At 36.3% G+C, this 26,328-nt stretch overlaps 1 protein-coding gene across 2 annotated transcripts in view; it reads left to right on the forward strand.

Moving 5' to 3' along the window:
- Positions 1–12,556: 12,556 nt before the first annotated feature.
- The window catches only part of LOC129253818 (SUMO-activating enzyme subunit 2-like), a 29,520-nt gene continuing 15,748 nt past the window's right edge, over positions 12,557–26,328 (forward strand). For both annotated transcript variants that reach the window (XM_054892244.2, XM_054892243.2), the window contains exons 1-8: positions 12,557–12,769; positions 20,288–20,371; positions 20,948–21,018; positions 22,073–22,137; positions 23,219–23,319; positions 23,976–24,097; positions 24,434–24,620; positions 25,690–25,792. In XM_054892244.2, coding sequence (XP_054748219.2) covers positions 12,563–12,769; positions 20,288–20,371; positions 20,948–21,018; positions 22,073–22,137; positions 23,219–23,319; positions 23,976–24,097; positions 24,434–24,620; positions 25,690–25,792 — 940 coding nt within the window. In that variant the 5' untranslated portion in view covers positions 12,557–12,562. The remainder of the gene's footprint in view (positions 12,770–20,287; positions 20,372–20,947; positions 21,019–22,072; positions 22,138–23,218; positions 23,320–23,975; positions 24,098–24,433; positions 24,621–25,689; positions 25,793–26,328) is intronic.

Here is a 26,328-nt window from a genome sequence, read left to right on the forward strand (position 1 = left end):
AAAGGTAAAAATGGCAGAGGTAAAAATGGCAACGGTAACAATTGCAAAGGTAAAAATGGCAAAGGTAAAAATGGCAGAGGTAAAAATGGCAGAGGTAAAAATGGCAAAGGTAAAAAAGGCAGAGGTATAAATGGCAGCGGTAAAAATGCCAGAGGGAAAAATGGCTGAGGTTAAAATGACAGAGGTATAAATTGCCAGTCTTAAACCCCCATGTCAAAAATTCCAATAGCCCCTCCATGTAGAGTAGATTAAATAAGAAAGGTTCTGAGAAGAAAATAAGAATTATAATGTTGGACTAATGTAAAGGGTAACATTTTTAAATCATACTTTAAATCTTCTGCACCAAATTGATAACACTTGAGTCGGTATTTATTATTTTTCCTGGACTTACATGCACGGCCTTCTTATGTCAAATCGCTCTTCGAATATTCAATTAAATTTGAAGCACACTTTGGATCCCAAGTATTGTACTTAATTTATTAAATGGGAAATTCGCCCTGACATAAAGTTTATTGTAAAAATAGCAGAAAATAATAAAAATGATATTGGTGAGGGTTTTAGGGAATCCATCAAAGATTTAAAAAGCTATTAGAATTTTATATTTTAATGGTGACGTCATTTGCGAGCAGTTTTTCCCATATATGGTGTAATAAAAATATAACTTTCTTTAAATGAAAATGGTTTTATCCTACCTTAAGTATGTCAACATACAAATAATTTCACATCCGCTCCTGAAAGATTTTTTTTAGCAATCATGAACCACTGATTAAAAAATTGAAAAGTTTACATTTTGGTGCATAAAATACGGGGCAGCTGCTCGCATATGACATCACAGATCAAAAGCTCAAACTTGTAATAAATTTCTTAATCTTCGATGGGGTTTCCGCAAACCTTCACTTCATTTCTCTGCTTTTTTTTTTATTTACAGTAAACCATTTTCAGGGTGAACTTCCCCTTCAAAATACGTCCGATAGAATGGTACCTAAGAAACGCCTATAAATTTAAATCCCTGATTCCCTGATTGTTGATGTAGCATGTCCTAATCTATATACCTCTGTCATTTTTGCCTCTGCCATCTTTTCCTCTGCCAGTTTTAACTCCGCCATTTTTACCTCTGCCATTTTTACCTCTGCCATTTTTACCTTTGCCATTATTACCTCTGCCATTATTACCTCTGCCATTTTTACCTCTGCCATTTTTACCTGGCACCCTCTCTCCAATACCCACTCTATGGGTGACATGGGAATAAATGTCATTGTCATTGCCACAGGGCCTTCCTATTGGTTAGAAGGGCCCCCACTGGAAACTAACAATTATTTTGAATGGTTGCTTCCGAAAAGATGGGCGGGAACTTAGAGAGATATGACAGGGAAAAGACAATGTTCAGAATATCGATTTGTATCATAGCGGTGTCATATCTCGGTGAGAAATGACAAAATTTATGACAGTGTTCCAGAATACCACCCCAGATTTTTACAAGGGGGGGGGGGGCACATTTTCCCCGAGGAAAATTTGACAAGCAAAAAAAAAATGCCTCGCTTTCAAGGGTGGGGGACACACTTGTGTTAAAATGGCATATTTACATTACAAATTTTGATTATGCCTCTCAAGGGGGAGGGGGGGGGGGGGGGTCACGGATCGGATGTGCCCCCCATGGATCCGCCAGTGGCAGGTACAAGCCTTTTGACCCGCTTTCTTTGTGTGTGTGTTTTTAAAAGCATTTGCTCCAACACAAATGCTGATATTTTGAAAACAAGCACATGAACTCCCATTTTTTTATGTTCACACCTCTTTAGTGATTCCTTTTCTCACAACTATGCAGAATTTGGTGAAAATGACATGGGTTTTAAATAAAGCGCAGAATTCATTGTAGGCTTACAGACGCTTACTTAGATTTTGTTATTTAAATTTCATTTTTTTAAATATGTTTTTAAAGCCTTTCACACTTTTTTCTCTTCAAAATCGTCACCTAATAAAGAGCAATTGAACGAATAGCAATTAAAGTATATAATTTTGAACTATCATTGGTGAAATAAAAATGTATTTTGACTGCGTATAAGGTTTAAACTCACTTAAAGTTGTGATCTCCAGTCGATCGTGGGGTCTATAATGAAAATTATTTCTAATACGTATTTCTCGAGACCTATAATTCAAATAGGTGAACTTCAAAGATCGATGACAAAAACTCAAGCACATGAACTTATTTTAATTTTTGCATATTTGGAATGTTTAGGTGATAAGTAACTCTGTGCAAAATTTGGCGAAATGACATGGATTCACACGCGCCATGCTATAAGCCCACTCAGCTTCGTTTTAATGCTCAAGCATCTAAAAAAGAAAATGCCGGCTGTTCATCATTATGATCGGGAAATTTTTGGCTCTTGCAACCCCCCCCCGGGAACCCCCCCCCCCCCCTGGCCATGGACCACTACACCCCTGCTGATCATGGCTAAAATATCATTTTTTATATTAAGATGTAAAATCATATTATTATTGGAATGTCTATTTCGACTTATTGAAATTGTTAAACCTTTTCTGCACCGCAACAGTCCTTATGTGAAGTACCTAGTCTTGTTGATCTAGGTTGGGACTTTGGACCATGGGACCCTCTAAAATAGTTTCACGACCAAGAAAGGAGAAAAGAAAGAAACCGAAAAGAAACGGGTGATGCTATATATTTTAGAATATGTCAAAGTCTATCAAATAATTAGATTTTTGTATTGAAACGGTATATGGATATTCATAAACGTTGTATTATTTTTCTTAGTTCAGTATATCGATATATATGTTTTCAAATAAAATCATTTACATCTCGTATATCATATTTTTATTTATTTGAATCGATAATAAAAGAGCATTGCCGATTAAATGCCTATTATAATTGCTCACTGGCTACGGCCGGGGTTCGAATCCCGGACTTTCCATGTATAGTCAGGCGCCTTAATTAGACCCCTCGGCCACTGAACCTCCATCTGAATCCGAATGCCCCTCAGCCACCCTCAAAGCTCCCCCCCAAAAAAAAATACACACGCACATAGGCTGCGGAAGCGGGTGGGGTACGGGGGATCCTGTCCCCCCTAAATTTGAGGTGGGGGGACGTTCCCCCCCCCCTAAATTTTTGTTGATAAACTTTTTTTTTTTTTTTTTGCATCTCAATTTTTTTTACCTGTGTCCATCCAAAAATTTCAGGTGGACCCCCCTAAATTTTTTGGCTTCCGCCACCGATGGCAATGCACACGTACACGCACATATATCATACAACGATAGCGCAGCTTTTAATGGCATACGGTAGGCGCCAACGAACGTAGAGGGCAGCAACACACAAGCGTCAGCAAGCGTGTTGCTATAAGGAAGGTCAACTCGATACGCGCATGCAGCTGAGCTGCGCGCGTATTTTATTGTTCATGCCAACGAAATCAAATGCCGATCCAATACAACAACAAATTAGTAGCGATCAAAAAACGAATATGAAAGAAAATGACTACAACAATATCAAAGATAACTTAAAAAATATGTTGAGGAATATACATACATCTAAAAACATACTTTGATATTTAAAACTTTACAAATATAAGTTTCAGGAAACTAAAATCATTACCAAATCGGTGATTGTTGTTATCAGCGATTTCACCAGACGGCTAGCTGTATTAGGTGATTTGCGTCGAGACGATTTTGTGACCACTCGCAAAGCATTTCGGGATTGAATATAACCACCTTATTTTCTCTGAGCTCTTCGCTGAACCCAACGAACGTAGAGGGCAGCAACACTTTGCAGTCAGAGTTATCAATAGACAGAGTGGCGACACGCGCACTGAAAACAGGATACGCGCGGTCAAAGGTCAGCCATGGGGGGCTGATTAGTTCCCTCTGCGCGCACATGCAATGATTTGGCAATCATCGCTATTATCATAATTGATTTTCGACAAACTAGCCTAGGTCCGGAAGAAATGATAATGAATATAATGTAATTTTTTCTCTTTGGTTTAGAGCTTCATGATAGATCCCCCATTTCGGTTTGTCTGGCATTATCATTAACATTATTCAAGATGAATTCCACTTTTTTATTGAAAATTAATGTGATGAATTATAGAGACTTGATTTACTCGATGAATGAAAAATTGAAATAAAGAGGAAAATATGCAAATTAAGGAATATGGGAAAACTCGGGGGAAGGGGGCAGCAGGGTGACCAGATTTCACAAAATGAAATACGGGACAATCGACAAAAAAATCAACATAGAAGGCTACACAGTGTTATACACTTGTGAAAAAATATAAAGAATGGGAAAGAAGGGTGAACGAAAGAATGAAGGAGAGAAAGAAAATACGAAAGAAGGAAAATATATTAATTGAGAATAAGAAATAAAAAAATGAAGGGGAAAATGAAGGAAAAAATAAAAAAAGTTAGAATAAATTAAGGATAAAAAAGAATAAAAGAGAGAAAAAGGTTTCCGTCATTCTTTGAAATGAATATACATGTAGAAAGAAAGAAAAAGAAAGGGAGGGAGGGAAGATGAACAAATGTGTGAAAGACGAAATAAAGGAGAGAAAGAAAAAAAAAAGTAAGAAAAAGGAGCGGAGAGAAAGAATGAAGGAAAGATAAATGTTTCCTTCATTCTTTGAAAGAAACAATAAAAGAAGAAAAACAGGAAGGGATCGGGAAGCTAGGGAAGGAAGGAAGAAGGATGGAAGGGAAAGAAAGAATAAGGGAAAGGAATTAGAAGGGAAAAAATAAAGAATGAAAGAATTAGGGAGAAAAGAGAGGGAGGAAAGAATGAAGGGATGAAAGAATAAAAAAATAGAAAATAATGGAAGGAGAAAAAGAACGAAAAGAAAAAAGGAGAGAAATGGAGAAGGAAGCAAAGAACAGTTTAAAGAAAGAAAGAAGGAAATAATAAAAAGGAAATTTGATAAAGAATGCAAATAAGAGAAAGAAGGAACGAAAGAAAAATGAACAAATATGGATAGATGGAACAAAAAAGTGTCAGCAGCGCGAAGGATAGAATAATGAAGAAAGAAGGATATAAAAGAAAGAAAAGGGAAAAAATTCAAACTTCCAGCAAACAAAAACAACCATCTGACAAAAATAATAATTATATATGGTGTGTTTTTAATATAATTTAAAAACTAAAAAAAAAAAACTTGCAAAAGTTTAGTAATCGATTATCTGTTGGTTATTTGATGATGCATTCGTCACTTTTAAATGTATTAACTACATTTTGTTCAATATACTGAAATACGGGACAAATAGACGTCCCAGGAGCGGTGGGCCGGACAAAAGAGCAAAATATGGGACCATCCCGGGAAATACGGGACGTCTGGTCACCCGGCCTGGGGGCAGTTTTCTTCTTCTGAATCACTGCATTGAAATTTTGTAATCACACCACAAGTATCGTACGTGGAAAATAAACAATTAAGGAGCAAAAAAAAGTACAGTGATCACAAAATATAAAGGAAAAGCATATATTTTGACTTTTCAAATGATATATTTTATTAAAAGTTAGAGCATAATTTAATATAGTCCCCTGACAAAATGGGCTATTGATCTGTCGTGATTTAGGGGGACGGGCCCAGGTGACAACTCCTAGCTTACACTATTTTCACTGCACTGACTGTCAATCAATAATGGAAATAGGAACATTGTACTCAGATCGAATTTCATGATCTCGAATAATTTCAACAATCCGAATATTTTTATGCAAAATATAACCAACCTTACCCTTTTTTATGTCACATTAAAATTAACCATTTATCTTGATGTTTTGTATAACGAAAAGGGGAATGTTAATGGTAAATTATTTTTTTGTTTTATTGTTGTTTTCATTACTATTACTATTAATATGACGATCAATATTGTCACTATTAATTATTATCATTGAAATCAATATTTTTTGTTATTAGCATTGTCATCGTTATAATTACCATCATCATCAGGGCGGCGAATATCCTGCTTTCTTTCTCTCTCTTCTTTTTTAACTAAAAAAAGATGAGGCAGTTGTTGCCCCCCCCCCTAATCATCACTATCAAAAGTATTATTTGTAATATTGAGAATGATCCAATATGTGTGGATTCTTATCAATAAATTTTGAAACTTGAAACTATATCCTCTTTTTAATAGGGGACAAAGGACCCAAGCATTATGTCAACTTTTTATCAATCGAAAAATAAGGGGTATAATTACTTAATTTCTCTTCTTTGTTTGAACTATTTTAATAAAAAGTAGGGGCGATCAACCACTGGCGCCCTATCATCATTATCATAATATCTTGTAAATATCTGAAGAAATGTAATCTATAGTTATTCATATCCTAACTTTCACCAGCGGCTGCCATGTTTTTATTCTAGTGAAATCATCTTGGCTCATTCTGAAATGATTATCTATATAATAAACTCTTAGACTCTAACACTCTATAGAAAAATTTGGTGAAAAGTAAGCCATGTGGGAGGGTAATTATGTGTCCATCTAACATCTGGCATTTCTTTGGGGCATTTTTATTTATCCAGTGTGATGATTTTTTTGCCCATTCTAAAGTAATTGCTGATTATTTTTTAACCTCACTGGACAATATGCTTCCCGCATTGGGTAAACATGGTAAAATACTTTCCAAAATAGGTTGGACACATAATTACCATCATGGTGGTAAAATTTTACTCATTATTTTTTACAGTGTATTTTCTGCACTTTTTTATTTTCCTATAGTAATCTTGATTTCACTTGATTATGAATTTGCTGATTGGCAATAGTTGTCACATAACAAAAATGTTCTTTCCATTTCCTCTGATTGATTTAATCTGACAATTCTGGCAAATGGTGGAAACTGTCAATTATCTTTTAGTTGTGAATATACCCCTCCCTTTATCTATCACTCTCTTTGCCCCTCTCATCTCTGGGTCTCTCTCTTTCTCTCTCTTCTGTTCTCCGATTTCCCTCTTCCTTTCTATTGTGTGGTGTAACACTGTGTAATGAAAAAAAAAAAAAAAAAAAAAAAAAAAAAAACAGAGTCTCAACTAATTAAACGCTTGTAATGCATATTTAAAATGGAAAGCTTATAGCTTTAACAGGATCAAGGACGAATATTGAAAATTAGAGACAAAATAACTAGACTGCATAACCTGATAGGATTTATCTGAAAGAGAAAACAATAAGATATCATAAGTGATTTCCATGTAAGAAATACATTTCTCTATTCCCAAGGTGGATCCAAACAATACTTTGTAATATTCTGTTATGCCACTCCCTCCTTCACATCCACTAAAGGTTAACTGACTATAAACATAAATAACTTTGATTTGCGCGTGCACATCCTATATATAAGCCTATAAACTATTTAGAATGACAATAAAAATGAAAATAAATTTCAATTGGAAAATTACATCTTGGTGAAAAGAATAAGGGTGAACAATTTATTTTTTCAATTTTCCCATTTACATTCAGGCTGTTGAATCGATTTTAAATAAACTAGATTTTTTATTAATGAATTTAAAATTTGAATAACAGACACTATATGGAAATGCATTTTGATATAACCTAAAAAAGATGGGTATATGGAAATAAAAATGTACATCCTGCAACATCAGGTGATGACAAGGAAATTTTATTGAAAATGTAATACAGTAGTCCCAATGACATGATGCATTTGTGGAAAAAAGGAAAATACCATAACGACAAATTTATGAAAATAAAAAACAATTATACATAAAATTGATATCAATATAAAGTTGTTCATTCTATCAAAATTGCACAATTATTACAAAGGGGAATGAACATATATTTTACTTAAGTTCGATATTGCATTAGGTTCTGATTGTGTTAACATTCATTCCTTGATAAATTGTTTTAAAACATTATCTGCTAAGATATTTCATTTCATTTTATTTATTGGTTTCAGCAACCCTTTTTCATAAACACATTAACAAAGAAAATACAATAATAATATACAAATAACTGACAAGCAAAACATTGAACAAATTGCATTTTATATTAATACATATTGATATTTTTCATTTCATTTATTTATTTATTCATTTTTCCAAAAAAATTATAATACAATAATTACAATAAATAAAACATATCAGAAAATACAAATGACATAAATCTTCAAATAAACCAAATATGATTTTTAAAAGGTTGCAGGGGTTGCCACTTTAAGCTAAGCTTGACTGAGTGGCAACCCCAGAAAACAATGATAATTATTGATTACAGTCTATGACTTATCAGAAACCACCTTTAAATGAATAAACTCTGTTCCAGGGACTCTGTTCAGCTAGTTGTTTCCAAAGTTGATGCTTAAAACTTGTAGTCACTGAAGTCATTACCTTAATTGCATGACCTTTGAAAGCACATGCCATTATGATAACAAAATTAGTGAGCAAGTACAATAACCAGCAGATAATCCATAATGTGACTATTAGACCTGTGCCATTTTCCTCATCAGTCCAAGCAAGTGTTGTTGTCACAGTTATAAGGTCAAAGCATATACATACGTTAACACATATTGAATTAATCACACAAAGCTAACGTACTCTATGAGTGAATAAAGGTACGGTAGTGAGTACTGTCAGTATAGGCCCTGAACTTGTACTAACATAGTAATAGCTAGATGAACTCATGGCAATCACCACACACCAAACACAGATGGGTTACATGCAGCATGGACCTACTAGGTCCATGCATGCAGCAAATCTGATATTTGTACATGTAGATGTAGATCCATTTGTGAGGACACAGGTCAAAGCACTTTGAATCATTATTTCTTCTGTTTGCATTAATAAAGTAATCTTAATTGAATCACTGGCTGTCTTGATAGGTAAGCTCTGGTCTTGGACTTGGATTTTTTTTATCTACTAGGACTAGACTAGGTCTACATCTACTATAGATCTTCACTAGACCCTAGTCCAGAGTAAATTTACTCGAGCACTGCAGTTCCTTTGTTAGATTAAACATTTTAATGCAACAACTCAACTGCACTGCATGCAGTGCTGCCATCGGTCTTAATATTAACTCTAGTCTGACTCTAAGTTAGGGTCTAACATTAAATTAGACCTAGGCATACGGGTTTTCTAAAATCAGGAGTTTTAACACTTTGGCCTCAATAACAAAATAGTCTAAATATATATAGGGATACTTTCCTCTCTAATGGGATATTTCCATCTATATATTAGTAAAATTAAGATTAAGACTAGTAGATCTAACTTTAGACCAAAAGCTTTATTCAGTCTCTGTATTTTGGTTGTTTCGCTGAACTGTGTTGGCTCACTCACCAATACATAAATGGGGATTATAGTAAAATGTCAGGAATTGTTGAATAAAATCCCAGAAACGACAGTTATTCCTGTCTAATATAACTTAGTCTTAGACTAAAGTTGAAAAGTGCCTTCACCCGTTGAGTTGGTGGCGCCATCCCTGCAATTAACCGCCTACGGCCTATAGAGTGGGCTAAGGTTTCCGCCGCCGAAAGCTCCGGCGGCGCAGCTCCTTATCTTTGGCTAGGGTCTTAAGAAGGGTAGTCCCATATGCTAAATTTTATGAACTGTTTTTGGTAGAAAATAAATGGATTTCCCCAAAAATAACATGAAACAACTTGTTAAAAGATCATTCAACCTTGACAGTCATTGTAAAACACTATTTTCAACACGTTGAGGTAATTTGTGCAAAACATGATTACACACAACTTGAAAAAATGCAATTTTTCTCTCTTACCAAACACTTTTTTGGACATTATTTTGGAAGCCGATTTACGCAAAATAAAACCAGATGTATCTACAAAAAGTTAACTTTATATGTTAAAATACTCACATTGGCGTCTAGAAAATATATCCATGAGTTGAAAGTGTCGAGGTATTTAATCACTAAATGTGAGAAAACGTGTAGTTTATTGAAATTTCCGGAGGCATGCACTAAGCAGAAGATCACAAGCGCAGAAAATATGCCAGAGGGAACTAATTGGGGCTCCATGAAATATCGGACCAATCAGAGCACACTTCCGGTTTCGCCACTCTGTCTATTGATAACTCTGTTTGCAGTATTGCTTTTAGGAAGGTCCACTCCGCTCAGATTTTGTGACCATTTTCTCCCAGAGCACTTTTTTGGAAGATTGTAGAGTTGATTTTTTTTCGTTTGTTCAATTTTACCATTTTTTATTGATAATAAAATCTCCAAGAAAATATGTTAAATAATATTATTTTAGTATATTTTTATTTTTTAAAAATTGTAAGACAAAAGGTAATCATGATTCTTGTAGTTTACATAGCAATGAAAATACAAAAACTGATGACATTTGTGTTACCGTTCTTCTGCTTCATTTCGCTGCCCCTACCAAATCTACACAAGCTAACGCCAGAGCCAAGACCGTGATGTACCGGTCTGGCCGCGCCGAAACTTCCCCGGTCACCTGTACCTCGGTGCGCGTACTGCGCTGTGTGAATGATAATGCTCACTGCACTGGCATAATAATCTCGACGCGACTCGACTTAGCTAGATATGGGCTTGAAAGATATAGACTTGGTCTGTCATTGATGTGGCACTATGGCGGATGAGTAACGATAAATATTCGAGGTTAGAATTTAAATTTTCACTTACAGTGTAGTTTGTAGTCTGAAAATCTAAAATAATTATGCTATATCCACAAATCCAACCCACATTTTGCAATCCATCAGGCAGGATCGAATACGACCACTAAACAGCAAAGCCAAGTCCCAGTCTAACGTTAGACATAATATTAGACAGAAATTATCTGGTTCAGTATCGAGCTATGTATATTCCGACGGTTCTTGACTTGAGACGAACTATCAAGGGGCGAAGGTCTATGTCACATCTACTATTTTAATTCTATAATTTTACAAAAATTTGTGTTAGCATATGCATGCAGCCCACCGTACCCTACCTCAGCACCGACCGGCCCGGGGCGCCGGCGAGGTCATGCCAGCCATGGCGCTTGTATACTCAAGAGGCGGTGCTGGATTGTGTAGGCGCATTATGGTGCAGCGAAATTTAGATGAAGACGTATCAACCTCACGTATACTTGTTATCATATTGATATGCAAAGTCATAAAACTGTTGTCACCACCATGTAATATTTTTATGAAAAATACAGGAACAAGTATTTCATATTTTTAAGCATGATATTTGATGTAAAAACATTTCAAGCAAAAATAATGATAAAGAGGAAATGAAAATAAATCAACTCTACAATTTACTAAAAAAGTGCTCTGAGAGGTTTTCGGTGGTCACAAAATGACTTGGCTAAATCCGGGTGAAATTAGCAGACTGGTTTATTTATGACAGAATTTATTCCTGTTTTACTGAAGATGTACAAAAAAATTGTGACAATAATTTAGTGATATATTATTTTAAGAATGTGGTACATTATTATTCAATTTTTAATGTTTTTTTTGTTTTCATTGTTTTAATCTACTATTGTCATAATCTATTAGTTTACCTCTATTTTGCTGTCACTCCGTGGGTGTATTGTATCGGATCATGGTTTCGTTGGCATGACTACCAAATTGTTCGCGCACTTCATTTGTATGCGCGTATCGAGTGGACCTTCCTAATAGCAACACGCTTGTGTGTTGCTGCCCTCTACGTTCGTTGGCTGAACCCATCATCACAGTGCAGCTGCAGCGCAGCGCGCAGCCAATGCAATGCATCCGGGGAGCGTTTCATCAACATTTTTGTCCGACATGTTGTCAGATCTGACAACTTTCCTTGATTTTGATTGGCTGATAAGTAATGTTACTATGCGGTAACTGTCGGTTAAAATAGGACTTGTCGGATAAAACGTCTGACAAGTCCTTTCATGAAACGCTCCCCAGATGCATGGGTTGTTTTTTCGCCGTCCATGCCATGGTCTCGGACTCAGAGTTGAAATTTAGACCCGGATTTCGGGGATACAGCGCCTTTATTTCAGATTTATAGACTTAAAAGTCAAATGACATTTAAAATTTGAAATCTAACCTTGAACAATCATCGTTGATAAACATCAGCCCTGAAGACATTACACTTCAAATCAGGCCAGGCAAATTAGACGTCATTGTCTAAGTTGCTAGATCTATGACGAGTCGCCTGAAGCCCCAGAGCATCATCAACGTCACTAGCTAGCTGCGCGACCGGCCCAGACTCGGCGCACCCAGGCCAGAAAATGACCTCGATTATTACGGTGGTTGTCTATGCATTTATTAGTGGTGCAGCGAAATTCAGCAGAAGAAAATAAGAGATATGAGGTATCCTCGTCACAGGCTTAATATTCCAAAATGAGGAAAAATGTCAAAATCATGATTATTTAAGCTAAATATTTTCTTTAAAAATGAAAGTAATATTTTAAATATTTATACCCAGAATAACCGATCTAATAATTGTTCATTAAAAAATATTTGAAATTAACAAATGAAAAAAATCAACTCGACAAATTTCCCAAAACCCCACCTTATTTTTTAAAGTGGTCACAAAATTCGAGCGGAGTTGACCCACTGAACTAGAGATACGTATCTCTAGTTCAGTGAGTTGACCTTCCTTAGAGCAACACGCTTGTGTGTTGCTGCCCTCTACGTTCGTTGGCGCCTACATGCTCATCATGCGCGCAGCTAATGGTATGGTTGTGCAACCGTTGTGCATGCAAGTGAGGAAAATGGCGGCGTCCATCGATGGAATTCTGCCTGGCAAACTAGCAAGTTCTGTATTGAACTCCAAACTTTTGGTGGTAGGGGCTGGTGGAATAGGATGTGAGCTTCTAAAGAATTTGGTTCTTACGGGCTTTAGGACCATTGTAGTGGTAAGTTTGTACGTAATTTTAGATTGATATGGATCTTTGTTCAGCGTAATAGTTTTACCCGATCCCACCTGTTCATAATTGTGTCGGGTCTGATCGAAATGTGGGACACGGACAATCGACAAAGTCAAAGTCAAGAAGGCTGCACAGTGTTAGACTTGTAAAAAAAAAATTGTAAAGAATTGGAAGGGAGGATGAACAAAAGAATGAAGGAGAAAAAGAAAAGAGGAAAGAAAAGAGATGAATTGACATGATTGATTGAGAAGAAAGAAAAAAAAATGAAGGAAAATAAATAGGAACCTAATTTAGGCCTAGCCTAGGCCCTAATAATAATATTAATAATATAATAAAAAAATTAAAAGGTAGGGCCTAGACCAAAAGCTTCAGTCTCTGTATTTTGGTTGTTCCGCTGAACTGCATTGGCTCACTCACCAATACATAGACTGAAAGTGAAGAGCTTGCCTTGGAGGCCTGTAGTACGTACCACTCATGGGATCAATGCATCTCGCGTGCGAAGGATTCATATGCACATGTAGACAGCTGGCAGCCGTCTGTTTCGAGGAGTTTTTTAACTTTTTTTTTTTTTTATTTCTCCTCATACACAGACGGCTCGCTAGCGTGCAGCCACCATTAGGGGACTTGCAATGCAAAATCCCCCCGTCGGGGCTCTTCAATTTTTGTCTTTAATGAATAAAAATTTTGAAAATTAACGCGACCAAAATGCAAATTAATATTCCCTCTTGGCATTAATTGCCAAAAAACAGAGAAAAATCAAGTTAAAAGGAACAAAAACAGTGACTTACCTCGGCTGTCGTGCAAATTCACTTCCCCGTTTTATCCGATCTTAAGTACATAAACATATGGCCATTGAGTCCCCTGTACAGATCGCGCTAGAACTTCGGTCTCTGTATTTGGTGAGTGAAGCCAACGGAGTTCAACTGAACAACCAACATAACAGAGACCGAAGCTTTTGGTCTAATGCACATGGTGCACGCGAATTTCTCACACCCTTTTTACTAAAATAACTATGCCATTCCTTTTAAAATAATGTTTCTAATTGTGCTATGACACTTACCGAACCATATGGATTGTTTCTTGTCTTCTCTTTGGTGTGTTTTTAAGAAAAAAAAAGCATTTTCTCGTGATCTTCACGTAGATACCGCAGGGTCGTCGTGGTTGTAAACTTTTGCTTAAAGAGGGCGCGCGATATTCTTCACAAGATGTTTGTTTACGGTTCTGCAGCTTGTACTGCTAGCTGCATTTTAGACGCTCAGCATTATTTTCCTCTTTCTGTTTTTTTTTTTGCTATCAAGCGGTATTTTCTATTGTAGCGCCATCAGCGATGATGAAATGTAAAGAGTCGCCTTGAAATGAAGAAAAATTATGTCACATTAATTCGTTAGTTTGTTTCCTATTTTTTTGCACTTTTTTCTTCTTCCTCATCTATGATCAAAGGTGAATACCTTTTTTTGATATCTGTTCTAAAAGCTGGACATTTTAAATATTTTGTTCAAGTAAATAAATCAACAGGATAGTAATCAAAATGCGATAGAGCTGCCCGAGCTGAAAATTCTGATACAAGGACTTGAAAATAAAACATTCTGAGCACTTTTTATAACCATGATGAGGAGACCTATATATATTTTATGGCCTCCTTTTCCCTCTCTCTCCTCTACTTTTCCCCCTCCCCTGATCTGTCTTTTATTGTCTCTCCTTTCCTTTCCCGCCCCCTCCATTCCCTTTCTCCCTTTTTCCTTTCCCTTCTTTTCTTTCCTTTCTCCCTCCCCTACTCTTTTCTCGCTCTTTCCATTTTTCTTTCTCTCTCCCTTCCCCTCTTCCTTTCCTTTGTTTTCTTTCTATTTTATGGTCTCCTTTTCCCTCTCTCTCCTCTACCTTTCCCCCTCCCCTTTTCCTTTCCCTTTCCCTCTCCTTTTTTGTGCAAACATTAACACGAATATCTTGCTTCCTACACACACACACAAACGCCCGCAATCTAACACACGTAATGCGAAACAATCGGGACATTATCATTTTATTCATATATATATATATGTATATTTTCTCAATGAACATTTTCATCTATTTAAAGCTTTGAAAATTATTAAACAATCATTCCATAGGCGAAATCTCAATGATCATTAGGAAGGTACTTTACCCATTTTCATTTTATGTCATTGTGATTATTTCATACTAAGGCAACATATTTTGGATATAAAAATACGTGAAGGATATGTTCCTCTTCTGTTTTATACTTTAACAGAAAACATTTTGTTCAACCAAATTATGATTTGTATTTCCAAGTTCCATGTAATATTTTCATTGGAAAATCTCTTAAAGGTCAAGTGCACCCCAGAAAAAATTGTTTGACTAAATAGAGAACTATGTTGATTTTTGGTACAATTTCCTATTATGCGCCGACGACTTGAATCGAGAATGTTCGATAGGAAAATTTCGCATTTCGATTGTTGTTTGCGTAATTTCCACCGCAGTACGAAGGATGACTAAGGACGGACCGAGCGAAGTATCCTGGTTGAGATTTGGAGGTAAGCGATAAAAACACTTTAATAAATAATTTATAATTTCTTTTTCAAATAAACTAAAAACCATACGATCAAGATTAACATAGTGGACAAATATTGAAAGGTTTGGCGTAGTTTAGTCCCTCACATTCGTGTGATGAATGAAAACGTCAAAATGCACTATGAAATCACATGTGTTGTGCGAGGTTAGTATACTAACCTCGCATGTTGTGTGAGTGTGTACGTACAGACAACGTATTATTAGCAGTAACGTTAGATCTAACATTTGGCGGAAACCCGATTTTCCGATCGTTTTTGTGTATGATGGGGGGACCCACTCACACGTATTGCGAGGTTAGTATTAGTATACTAACCTCGCACCACGAACCGCGTTTGGCAGTGGATTTCTAACTAGTGGGTCGCACGTGCTGGGATCTCACTTCTTGGGTCCACAACACACGACTTCTATTGCTTGAATTTTCTGTGCGCGGCGGCATGTAATGAACCCTTGGGTGGGGGGGACCTAAAGCTACGCACTTTGTTTTCAAACAATAAAAACTATCCCAATTTTGATATTTCAACAAATATCTTTCACTAATTTGTGGCAAACATTCTAAAGATCACTAACCAAGAAGAAACTATCGCAAAACTCACTGTACGAAAATCCCGCCGTGTTTTCCGAACACCTCTTGATTTTGCCACCCGATGTAGAAGGGGTCTTAAAGCTACGCACTTGATTTATCATGCAAAAAATAGTATTTCCTGTGCCTCAATTTCTAAAATATATTCATATTATTATAGGATAAAATGAAATTTAAGCGAATGTAACTCCAAAATTCCAAACAGTTGTTGGTTTCTCTGCATTTAGAGATTTACTGCAGCCTCTGTAGAAAAAATTGAATAGGAATCGTTCGTCACTCTGCAGTCACAGTTCCACACACAGAGTGCGCATTTGCCATAAAAACTGTATGCGCGATGAGTGGTGCGTAGCTTTAGGACCCGCGCAGCTTTAGGACCCCCTACCATACATAAAATGTCACATTATGAAAAAGAAATTACATCCATATTTACGAAAAATGTATAAAATTAAGAAATATCGTACCTTAGACCGCAGTTACCGCTAATTCCTTTCAAATGATGATCGAAACATCGTTATCTTCGATCCTTTCGTTGGTCAACGTAAGTTGCCATCTTGGATGACGTCATCATCCTTACAGACATATTTACCAGTTGCTTTTTATCGCGATTTGTGCCGCTGCTTTGCGCTTGTAATCTACGTGCGTGCGTTTGGAACTTGTCGCTCGCATTGATTCGCCAGGATATCGAAAATTCTAATTGGAAAGCCTTGATAAAAGCACAACTCATTGAACGTAGAGGGCAGCAACACACGGCTGCCATTTTTTCATCTCCGGCAAAAGAATTTAAAAAATAAGGAATAAATCATCGGTAACTTATATTTTCGATATTTTATTGCATTTTTATAGTATCAAAAGAAAGATTAGAGTCTAACGAAAATAGTGGGCATTCGTTCAAGATAATATAATGTCATTTAGAATAAAAAATAAATAAAAATCTATAAACCTGGTCGCCCAAATTGGAAGAAATTATTACACATGCAGGCTCGCACTAACACACTTCCGTCGGTAAATAAGGATGATAGTAAAATGTCAGAAATTGTTGAATAAATCCCCAGAAACGACGGTTATTCCTGTCTAAATAAAAGGATGAAAGAAAAATTGAAAGAGAGAAAAAAGGTTTCCGCCATTCTTTGAAAAGAATAAAGAAAGAAAAAAAGGAAGGGAAGATGAACAAATGAGTGAAAGAAAAAATAAAGGAGAGAAAGGAAAAAATAAGAAAAAAGGGGGAAGAAAAAAAGAATGAATGAAAGAAAAATGTTTTCTTCAGAAAAAGAAAAAGAAACAAAGAAAGAAAGAAGAAAAACAGGAAGGGAGGAAGGAAGGGAGGGAAAGCAAGAATAAGGCAAAAGGTTTAAAAGGAAAAAAAATAAATAAAGAATGAAAGAAAGAAAGGAGGAAAGAGAGGGAGGAAAGAATGAAGAAAGGAGAGAATGAAAAAAAATGAAATAATGGAAGGAGAGAAAGAACTAAAAGAAAAGGAGAGGAAGGGAGAAGGAAGCAAAGAAAAGTTTAAGGAAAGAAAGAATGAAGGGGAAAAAGGAAATTTAAAAAAGAAGAAAGAAAAATGAACAGAAAGAGAAAGGATCAGGAAAGAAAGATAGGTGGAACAAAAAAGGGCAAGCATTTGGGATTTGGGGTTTTAAATGTAAAAAAAACTAAAATGTTTTAGAAATGAATAAAATTTCAAAGTGAAACATTGTCAAACTTTATAGAATTAGATGAAACAACGCAGCATTACACATAGGCATCTCATCACATACAAGTTCGCACCGGTCACAACAAGACTCAAAATAAAAACTGAAACAGCTAGATCTAGTTATGAAAACTCAATAACTTGTTCCTCCGATTACATCACCAAATCAGTAATCTGAGAATCCATGATATAATTATCAAAATTTCCAGCTGATTTTGTGATTATTTTGGTGGAAAAACTGTTTATCATGTTAGATGGTTTGCACCATTGAGAATCTGCTCCAATCCTACCTGCCGAGCTTGTAGCCTGCCACACAGGCAGGAGGCCAGTTCGTTTGCAATGTATTGAGTTAGCAAGAAAATCAATGCAGAATCTGCAAAAGTTTACAGCTATCGATTTTATTGTTTCTGCTTCGTTATTCAATGAAAATTCTTCACTTTTAAATGTATTAACTATATTTTGTTATATTCTGAAATACAGGACGGGAAGGGTTTGTTGGGACGCCGGGACAAAGGAGCAAAATACGGGATGATCCCGGGAAATACGGGACGTCTGGTCACCCTGTGTAGACCAATTGGTATGAATGCATACAGTTGACAGCTCACACAAAATTAATTGAAATCATAAATAACAAATAATAATAATAATAATAATAGCCAATTTTTATAAAGCGCTTTTCCCAGAATGGCTCAAAGCGCGTTACAGCATATTATTGGCCCGGTCATTGGATTCATTTCAATCCCGCACGAAAAGTGCACAATTTCCACTCCCTGGGGAGCATTCCTTGCATTCTTCGCAGCCTCATTATGGCGCTGGCAAAATCAAACATACAATATCTTTCGCATCCTACCGGGTACCCATTTAGCACCTGGGTCGAGAGTGGCAAAGTGTGGATTAACGCCTTGCCAAAGGACGCTAGACCGCGGTGGGATTCGAACACACGACCCTCTGTTTACAAGGCGAGAGTCAGAACCACTACACCACGGCTCTTGGAATGCACGGAATGGAATGCGTGACGTAATTATAAGTAGGTCAAGGGTTTTGTTGGTATCGCGATCTCAAAATTCCATTGCGATTTACACTAGCGCGCTCGGTTGGTATCACAATTCAAATTTTACTTAGATCTACTCATTTTGAGACCTCTGCTAGCAAACTGGCGATTTCTTGATTGATGCTTGTTAAGAAGTTATGATTTTCTCGGAGCGGACGCAAAAGGCAACAAAATTTTCCGTTGTTTTGCCAATATTTTCACAAATTGAGACCTTACCTTCTGTTGGTGATATCATTTTTTAAGATATTAATTAGAAGATATTGAGTTATTCAACCGTGCGTAAAATTAGTTAACATGCGAATTAAGGTCACTCCGCCATACACCGCATGGTTATGAAATAATTCACTTGCAGTCACCTATTTGTCAAAAAAAAGGGGGGGGGGGATACCAAGAAGATATCAGGAGCAGTCCATGCATCAACAAACAGTGTGTTTGATTTGTCATTTGAACAGTCGAGGTGCTGGTCAGAAAATTGGGATCGTCTTAGTCTACAGGGACTGTCTCAGTTTTCAAAAATGCATTTCTCCATACAAGAAATCTAGGAAACTGTGCTAGTAAATGGAAACATATCAGGTTTCACAACAAGATTGTTGGAAGACGGCAAGTCATGAAAAATAGATGGTGAACGGGGGGGGGGGGGGAGGAACCAAGGTCACTGATTCTATTTTTAGCACTCTCAATCCACATAGTTGTTTTCTCCCCTGCTGGGCTAAGTGAAAAAAAACTATCCCCATGAACAAGGACAATCCTAATTTATCACTTGAGACACGATTTGTCTTGATTTTCTAGTACCCCTTTCATAAACCCAATAAAAAAAAACTCCAATAAACCGCCTAAGAGTAATGCGGATAATTCAATAAAAATTGCGTTCACAAACTCCATAAATTATTTTTACGAGCGCCCGTCCTGAAAAAGGCGGATAATCGTCATGACAACTGGACACGCCCCCTCCAATGCGGTTGTGTTGGAAAAGGGTGACCTTGTGACCGCACCATGGCAATTATCCGCATTATTTGGAAATACGTTCATAAACTCAAAATCTTGTCCCGATGCCGCTATTATGCGGATAATAGCAGCATCAGAATAATGCGGATAACTCTTGTCCTCCTCTGATTTTACGACCAAATTATGCTGATATTAGCCGCATAATTGTGTTTTATTGGGTTTATGAAAGGGGTATTAGACAATCCCAAATTCTGGACCAGCACCTCTACTGTTGAAAGAAGAAAATCAAACAAGCATGCATACGCATGCACAAGAGTAATTTCATCAAACAAGTTTGAGAAAATTGATTTAAATTTTATTCACATTTAATTTGTACATGCCACCAAAGAGCATAGTATTTACATTTTTAGCGAAAACTGGGGGATTTACTTAGGCTAATAACACCCTTGCCATTCTACATAAAAACCTGGAAGTGAATTCTTAAACATACAGATGACTTGTTAAACTTCTAGTGGAAAATCTTCTGGCTGTGATCCACAAAATTTGATAACTCAGAGCAGGCAGGTTCTTGTCAAATAGATGTTCGATGTACAATTGTAAATAGAATTCATAGTAAATATGTTCTTAAAGGATGAAGACAATCCTTTTATTTTCTGTATTGTTCTGTATTTTCAGATTGATTTAGATACTATTGATGTCAGCAATCTCAACCGACAGTTTCTCTTTCAGAAAAAGCATGTTGGCAAATCAAAAGCACAAGTAAGTATCCCTTTAAAAAAAAAAAAAAATAAGGGGAGGCTGATCTAACCCACCATTATAGACATATTCAGACGACTGGATATGCAAGTATAATGAAAAAAAAAGGGTATCTTTTAACTTGCCCAACTCTTTGCCTGTGAGGAATTCTAAATTTTTACAAATGTAATTTGAATACAACCAAAATGGAAAAAAAAAATCATTGTTATCTCCAAACTAACTTAGCACTCAAAGAACACTCAAGCCTTCCTTTTGTCTTTTATAAAAACATTTAAAATGTTATTCCCCCTTGTGCGTGTAATTGAGAAAAAAATGGAACTGGGAAATTAACAACAAATATCTTTTCACGGACATTCAGTTTTCTTTCCTAATGTTGAAACTGTGGCAGCTGATTTTATATGCAATGTTGCAAAATGTAGATTGGTAGTAATGTGGAATAATATGTCAAGTATGTCACTATAGCAATACATTCTGAACTTTAATTTCCTGAGAAACTGTAAGTCTTTCAACATTTCGTCTTAGACATATTTGATATATGCATGCTGCACACCCATAACACAAATTTGTTTCTCACACAAGGTTGCAAAAGAGAGCGTGTTGACATTCAACCCAGATGTCTCAATTGAAGCAAGGCATGACAGTATAATGAAGTAAGTTTAGCCCTTTTCCAGCTATTAGCCAAATATTCAAGCTTTATTTCCCTCATATGGCTTTCCATTTATGGCTTCATGTAAGTGTTGCATAGAGTCAGACCACACAGGTTGATGCGGTTGAGATGAATAGAAATGAAATAAGAATGTGTACTAAAGATTTGCCAGTTTGGAAGGAAAGAATGATTTCTACATTTTCACTTCATTGCAAATTTAATGATTTTAGTATTATCTTCCCTTAGCAGTGAATATCAATTACCATTATAATGAAAATTGGTAAAGGAAGTGTAGAATATCATTGTTAAGTATGTGCAATTAAGAGTTATTGAATTAAACAACACCCAGATAATACATCTACATCAAATTTGCAGGGCTTGATTTTGTGTCAGTGAAAATATTGTTATTTTGAGCCCTTTTTACATCTAATTTCTTTTCATAACTGAGGTCCAAAAGAGTAGGGACTCGGGTAGAAGAAACCCCAGCAAATTCATCTGAGGTAACTCAAATTTGAGTAAACTCACATTCGCTGTCAGGTCTCTGTCAGGCCACTGACCTCTTTTGATTAGATGTAAAGCATTCTCAGGGATGGTTGGAGACATCTGACACTTGACTCTAGACACATGGGCTCAGAAGTATTCAAAATCACCCTTGAGCATTTGTAACCAAATTCTTTTGGGCCTGGGGGTGTACACCAAGACAATGAAGTTCCTGAGTAGGAGAAAGCTGTTTATTTTTATAATGATAATAATTATATGCAAAATTTGTATAGCACTTTATTCAAATGACTACTCTAGGCACTGCACGTTATACTACGGCTTTAGCAAAGTAGCCTATAGGGTATTTTTAGCATCTCAGAATTCCTGTTGGGTGTCCATATACCTCACCTGGGTCAAGTGTGGCAAATGAAGATCAACTTCATGCCAAGAGATGCTGAGGTTGGAATAAAACCCCAAACCTTGTAATATATGTGTAGTCTGGAAACATACCACTAGACCATGACACCTCTCACCTTTTACTCTTATTACCGTAACCTTTCTTTCACCCCCGTTTTCAGTCCAGAATACAACCGTGATTTCTTCAAACAGTTCACCATGGTGCTCAATGCTTTAGATAACAGAGGTAAGAAGTAGTCTGATGTTGTGTTAATACACTCAGTAAAAATAATTAGGGTATATAAGATTTTTATATTATTTATTTTTTTACTGTAATGAAATATTTATCATCTAGAAGTAGAGTTTATTAAAATAATTTCATATAATTTCAATAATTAGTTTTATTTGAATGTTAGTTTTCTAGTATATGGAGTAAAGTAAAGATCTCTGAAGAATTAAGTTGTCATAAAAATGAGATTATATAAATAATAATAATGAATATTATAATGTGGCCCAATAAATGCTTAGTTGTTGCTTAAGATGTGTTTCAAGAGGAGGCCAAAGGATTAGCAAGCAAACAAAATTGAATGTACAGTCCCAGTCAGGGCTGACTGAACCTAGCAGCATAACCCAAGCCGGGTGATCCTCAATGATCTGTACAATTCATGATGAGCTAAAGGTGGCTCCTGGGGGATGGCTGACTCAGAAGATCGTGTCTTTGCCTGTGTTATCTTGTCAGGCTTTCAAATAACCCATTTCTATTAGGATTGAGCCAAAAGTATGATCCTATGGCAACCTCACGTTAAACCCTCAGGTATCCCTAATGCATGTTCTATTAAAAGCCCCAAATTAGCTTACCACAAATCCTATCATAACCCTAACCTATCTCTTTGTCTTTCGAGAAATAGAGATGAGACCAATTGTCGAGGATCAGGAGCTTAGGTCTGTCGGGAAGGTGAAGGGGGGGGGGGTGGAGAGGTAACTTAGACATTGCATTGCCACATGGTGTAATCCAATTTCAGGGCTCAAATTAATCCAAGGCGGCCATGGATTCTATGCCCCTAGAAATGACCTTAATATGCTTCTAAAAAGGCCAAAAGTGTATGCCCTTTTTGCCTGTGGCCCAGGTGCCCTGCATTAATCCAGTGCCCCATTAAAAAGTACTCTGTACTATCGATGCCCCTTTTTAATGGCCTTTGATGCCCCCTAAAGCGAGCACCACCTTCTCTTTCCTTTAAGTGCCCTTTAAAAACAAATTTTGAGCCTCGCACTTTCACCCCCAAGAAAAAAAAGGGAAAAATTGATGATTTGAATTGATTTGTTTTCAGCGGCTAGAAATCATGTGAATCGGATGTGTCTTGCTGCTGATGTTCCACTGGTGGAAAGTGGGAGTGCAGGTTACCTTGGCCAGGTCACTGTCATAAGAAAGGTAAGTTCCTGTCATGAGTTTGAACACCAAACTCCCATTTCTTAACCTGTTGGAGGCTGAGCCAACATACATGTAGGCTGGAGTCTATGGAAAACATGTGTTATTGCAAAATCATTCAGTCCCCAAAGGGTTAAACCTTGTCATAATAGCAAGTTTACTATGAAAGTTAAAAACCAATCTAAAGATTTGATGCAGGTGATGTGAATTAAAGTATCATATAACATTCCAATCTTCCAAAAGTGAAGTCGCTATTAAATTTTTATAATTAAAAATTCATTATTATGAAAATTTGAATTTTTGCTATTGAGCACCATCTCTTGGTAACAATTATTTTTTTAAAGGGTTGCTTTGAGAATTCATAACAACATATCAGAAAAATGTTAAGCTGATTTATTGCTTAAGAAAGTATTAATAATAAACAAACATATATACTAAGAAGCATAAAGGAGTTTCAAGTATCAGCCATCATTTTTCTCACTTCAATTGATCAATGGCAAAGGTTATTCAGGTAATAAATTTTGATAAAAATTGGGAATTTTAGAATTGAGTCACACCATGTATTGCGATTGAGAACCATAAAAGCCATGTATAAACAGGTGGTCTTTACAGAAAGTTGGTAACTTAATATTTGACTGTATTTTGATTGTATTTAATAGGGTCTGACAGAATGCTATGAATGCCAGCCAGCTCCACCCCAGAAGTCCTTCCCAGGATGCACCATTCGAAACACACCGTCGGAACCTATACACTGCATTGTTTGGGGAAAACATTTATTCAAGTAAGAATTAGGAATTATATCTTTGTAATTTTTTTTATCAAGTTGAAGGTCATTTCTGACCCACCCCCTCCCTTCTCCACCAATTACAGTGATGGGAATATTTCTTCACATTTGCCTGTCACGCTTTGAATTACCACGATAACTTGAGACAAATTCGCCAGCTTTTATCAACTGTTCATGAAAGGTTGTCTAAGCTGAAGAAGACCCTAATGAAGCCATTTAAACAGCTGATCTTGGGGCAGTGAGTGATGCATGTCATCAAGCAATAGATCTTATACCAACTATGAACTGAGTGTGTTCAGTCTGTTAAATGTTACAGTATGATATATTTCTCAGTCAGCTGTTTGGTGAAGATGACCCTGATCAAGATGTATCACCGGACACAGCTGATCCTGAGGCAGCGGGTGATGCAGGTCAACAAGCTGTAGATCATATACCAACCATGGATGGTAATGTCATAAGGGAATCAACCAAAAAGTGGGCTCAGGACTCAGGATTCAATGCTGAGAAACTTTTCAGGAAGGTAGGAATGAGATTCTACCGTAATCTTCTATATCTTTGTTATACCTTGCTTAGTAGACCTGTGGTGAAGTACAGGAGATCAATTGAAAGATGAGAGAGAGTGGTCTGTCTTAAATGTTTGGTCATGTAAAGGAATGCAGACAAGTTGATCATCTTGTCAGGGATTTTCGCTGAAAAAGTTGCTCTAGCCAGATGCAAAAATTTCAGTAGCTTATAACAGCACTATTGACAACCACTGATTATTGTTTTATGAAATGTTTCCCTGATGTGAAGGCATAGAGCAGGCAATGAGGTGAGACTCTGCATTTGAGGCAGATATAAAGGAGAAGTTGACTTGATGTTGGTATTTGTGAAATCTCCCCTTGTTCACAGCATATTTGTAAGTTGCAACATTTATACCTATTGCTGAATATTATTTATACATGAAAGCGATCCACAATAGCATTGGGATTGGAATATTTGAATTATTGGAAAGCTCACCACAATCAGGAAATACACCAAGTTTCATGAGCTTTCCCTTTTCAATTTTTATTAAAGCACAGTGAATAATTGAATGTGTTAAAATCAGGACAAAATTGATTATTAGAACATTGGTAAAATAAATACCCATAAAAACCTAGTTAAATGGTCGAATGCTAAATTCATTCTAGTTCAAGCCTCCCTGTAGGAATAAAGGCAAACTCAATTCCAAATTTTAATGATGTCATCATCGGCTGCGACTTAAAGCCGATTTGAATTTTACTCCGACAACAGGGCTTGCTGCAAAGCAAATTTATGATTTTATTATTCCTTACAATTACATTAGGAACTTCAAATAAAGTAATTTTTATTCTTGGAGTTGGAACTTTCATATTCAATTAAAAGTGCAATTTATTTGAAAGTCACTATCGTATTGGATCACATATTATGCACTGGGCTTTAAAACTGTTTCAGAGGCACCTCCTGCCATCCTGTGTGTAGTTCTTATTAATGCCCTTGATGATGTGTATTTTTCATGTGATATCATACTTATCAGTCGTGACCATGATTATATATGTATGATTTCTAAATGTGTGTTTTGTAATATGAAGTTCTTCCATGAGGACATCAAGTATCTTCTATCAATGGAGAAATTATGGAAGAAGAGGAGACCTCCAACCCCGCTAGACTGGAATAATTTACCGGATACTGAAGGTAAGCTATGATTACTATTACTTGGTATGCTGAGTACTATTACTCAGTAAGCTAATTACTATTATCCGGTATGCTGATCACTATTACCAGGTATATACTGTTTACTATAACCAAGGAATGTTCATTGGTAACAGTGATGCCTTTGAGTTTCTGGTTAAAACCATGGGCAGAGGTGCCTCCCCTCAGTGAATAGTACTATTGGAGGCACTGAGGCTCACAGTTTTAATTAGAAACTCAAAATTAGGCAGAGTATATATGTTTTATATTTGAGATCAAATATTTATCTTAAATGAGGTGGAAAAAGATAAATGCCTTTTACCTTCTCTGTCTTGTGCTCTTCTTTTATATCCATACAAAATGGAAGCCAAGTTTTAACAGTAAACAGGAAAATGTTTTGAAAAGTCAAATGATTGTTTCATTTTATATTTTACACTGTCTACTAAAGTAATGAAATCTAAGTCTTCATCGGTATACCTACAAAGTCACTTACTACTGGAGGCCAACATCTTTATCACACAGACGTCTGAATTTGTTTA

Source organism: Lytechinus pictus, chromosome 2 (assembly GCF_037042905.1).
Source record: "Lytechinus pictus isolate F3 Inbred chromosome 2, Lp3.0, whole genome shotgun sequence".
Taxonomy (NCBI): domain Eukaryota; kingdom Metazoa; phylum Echinodermata; class Echinoidea; order Temnopleuroida; family Toxopneustidae; genus Lytechinus; species Lytechinus pictus.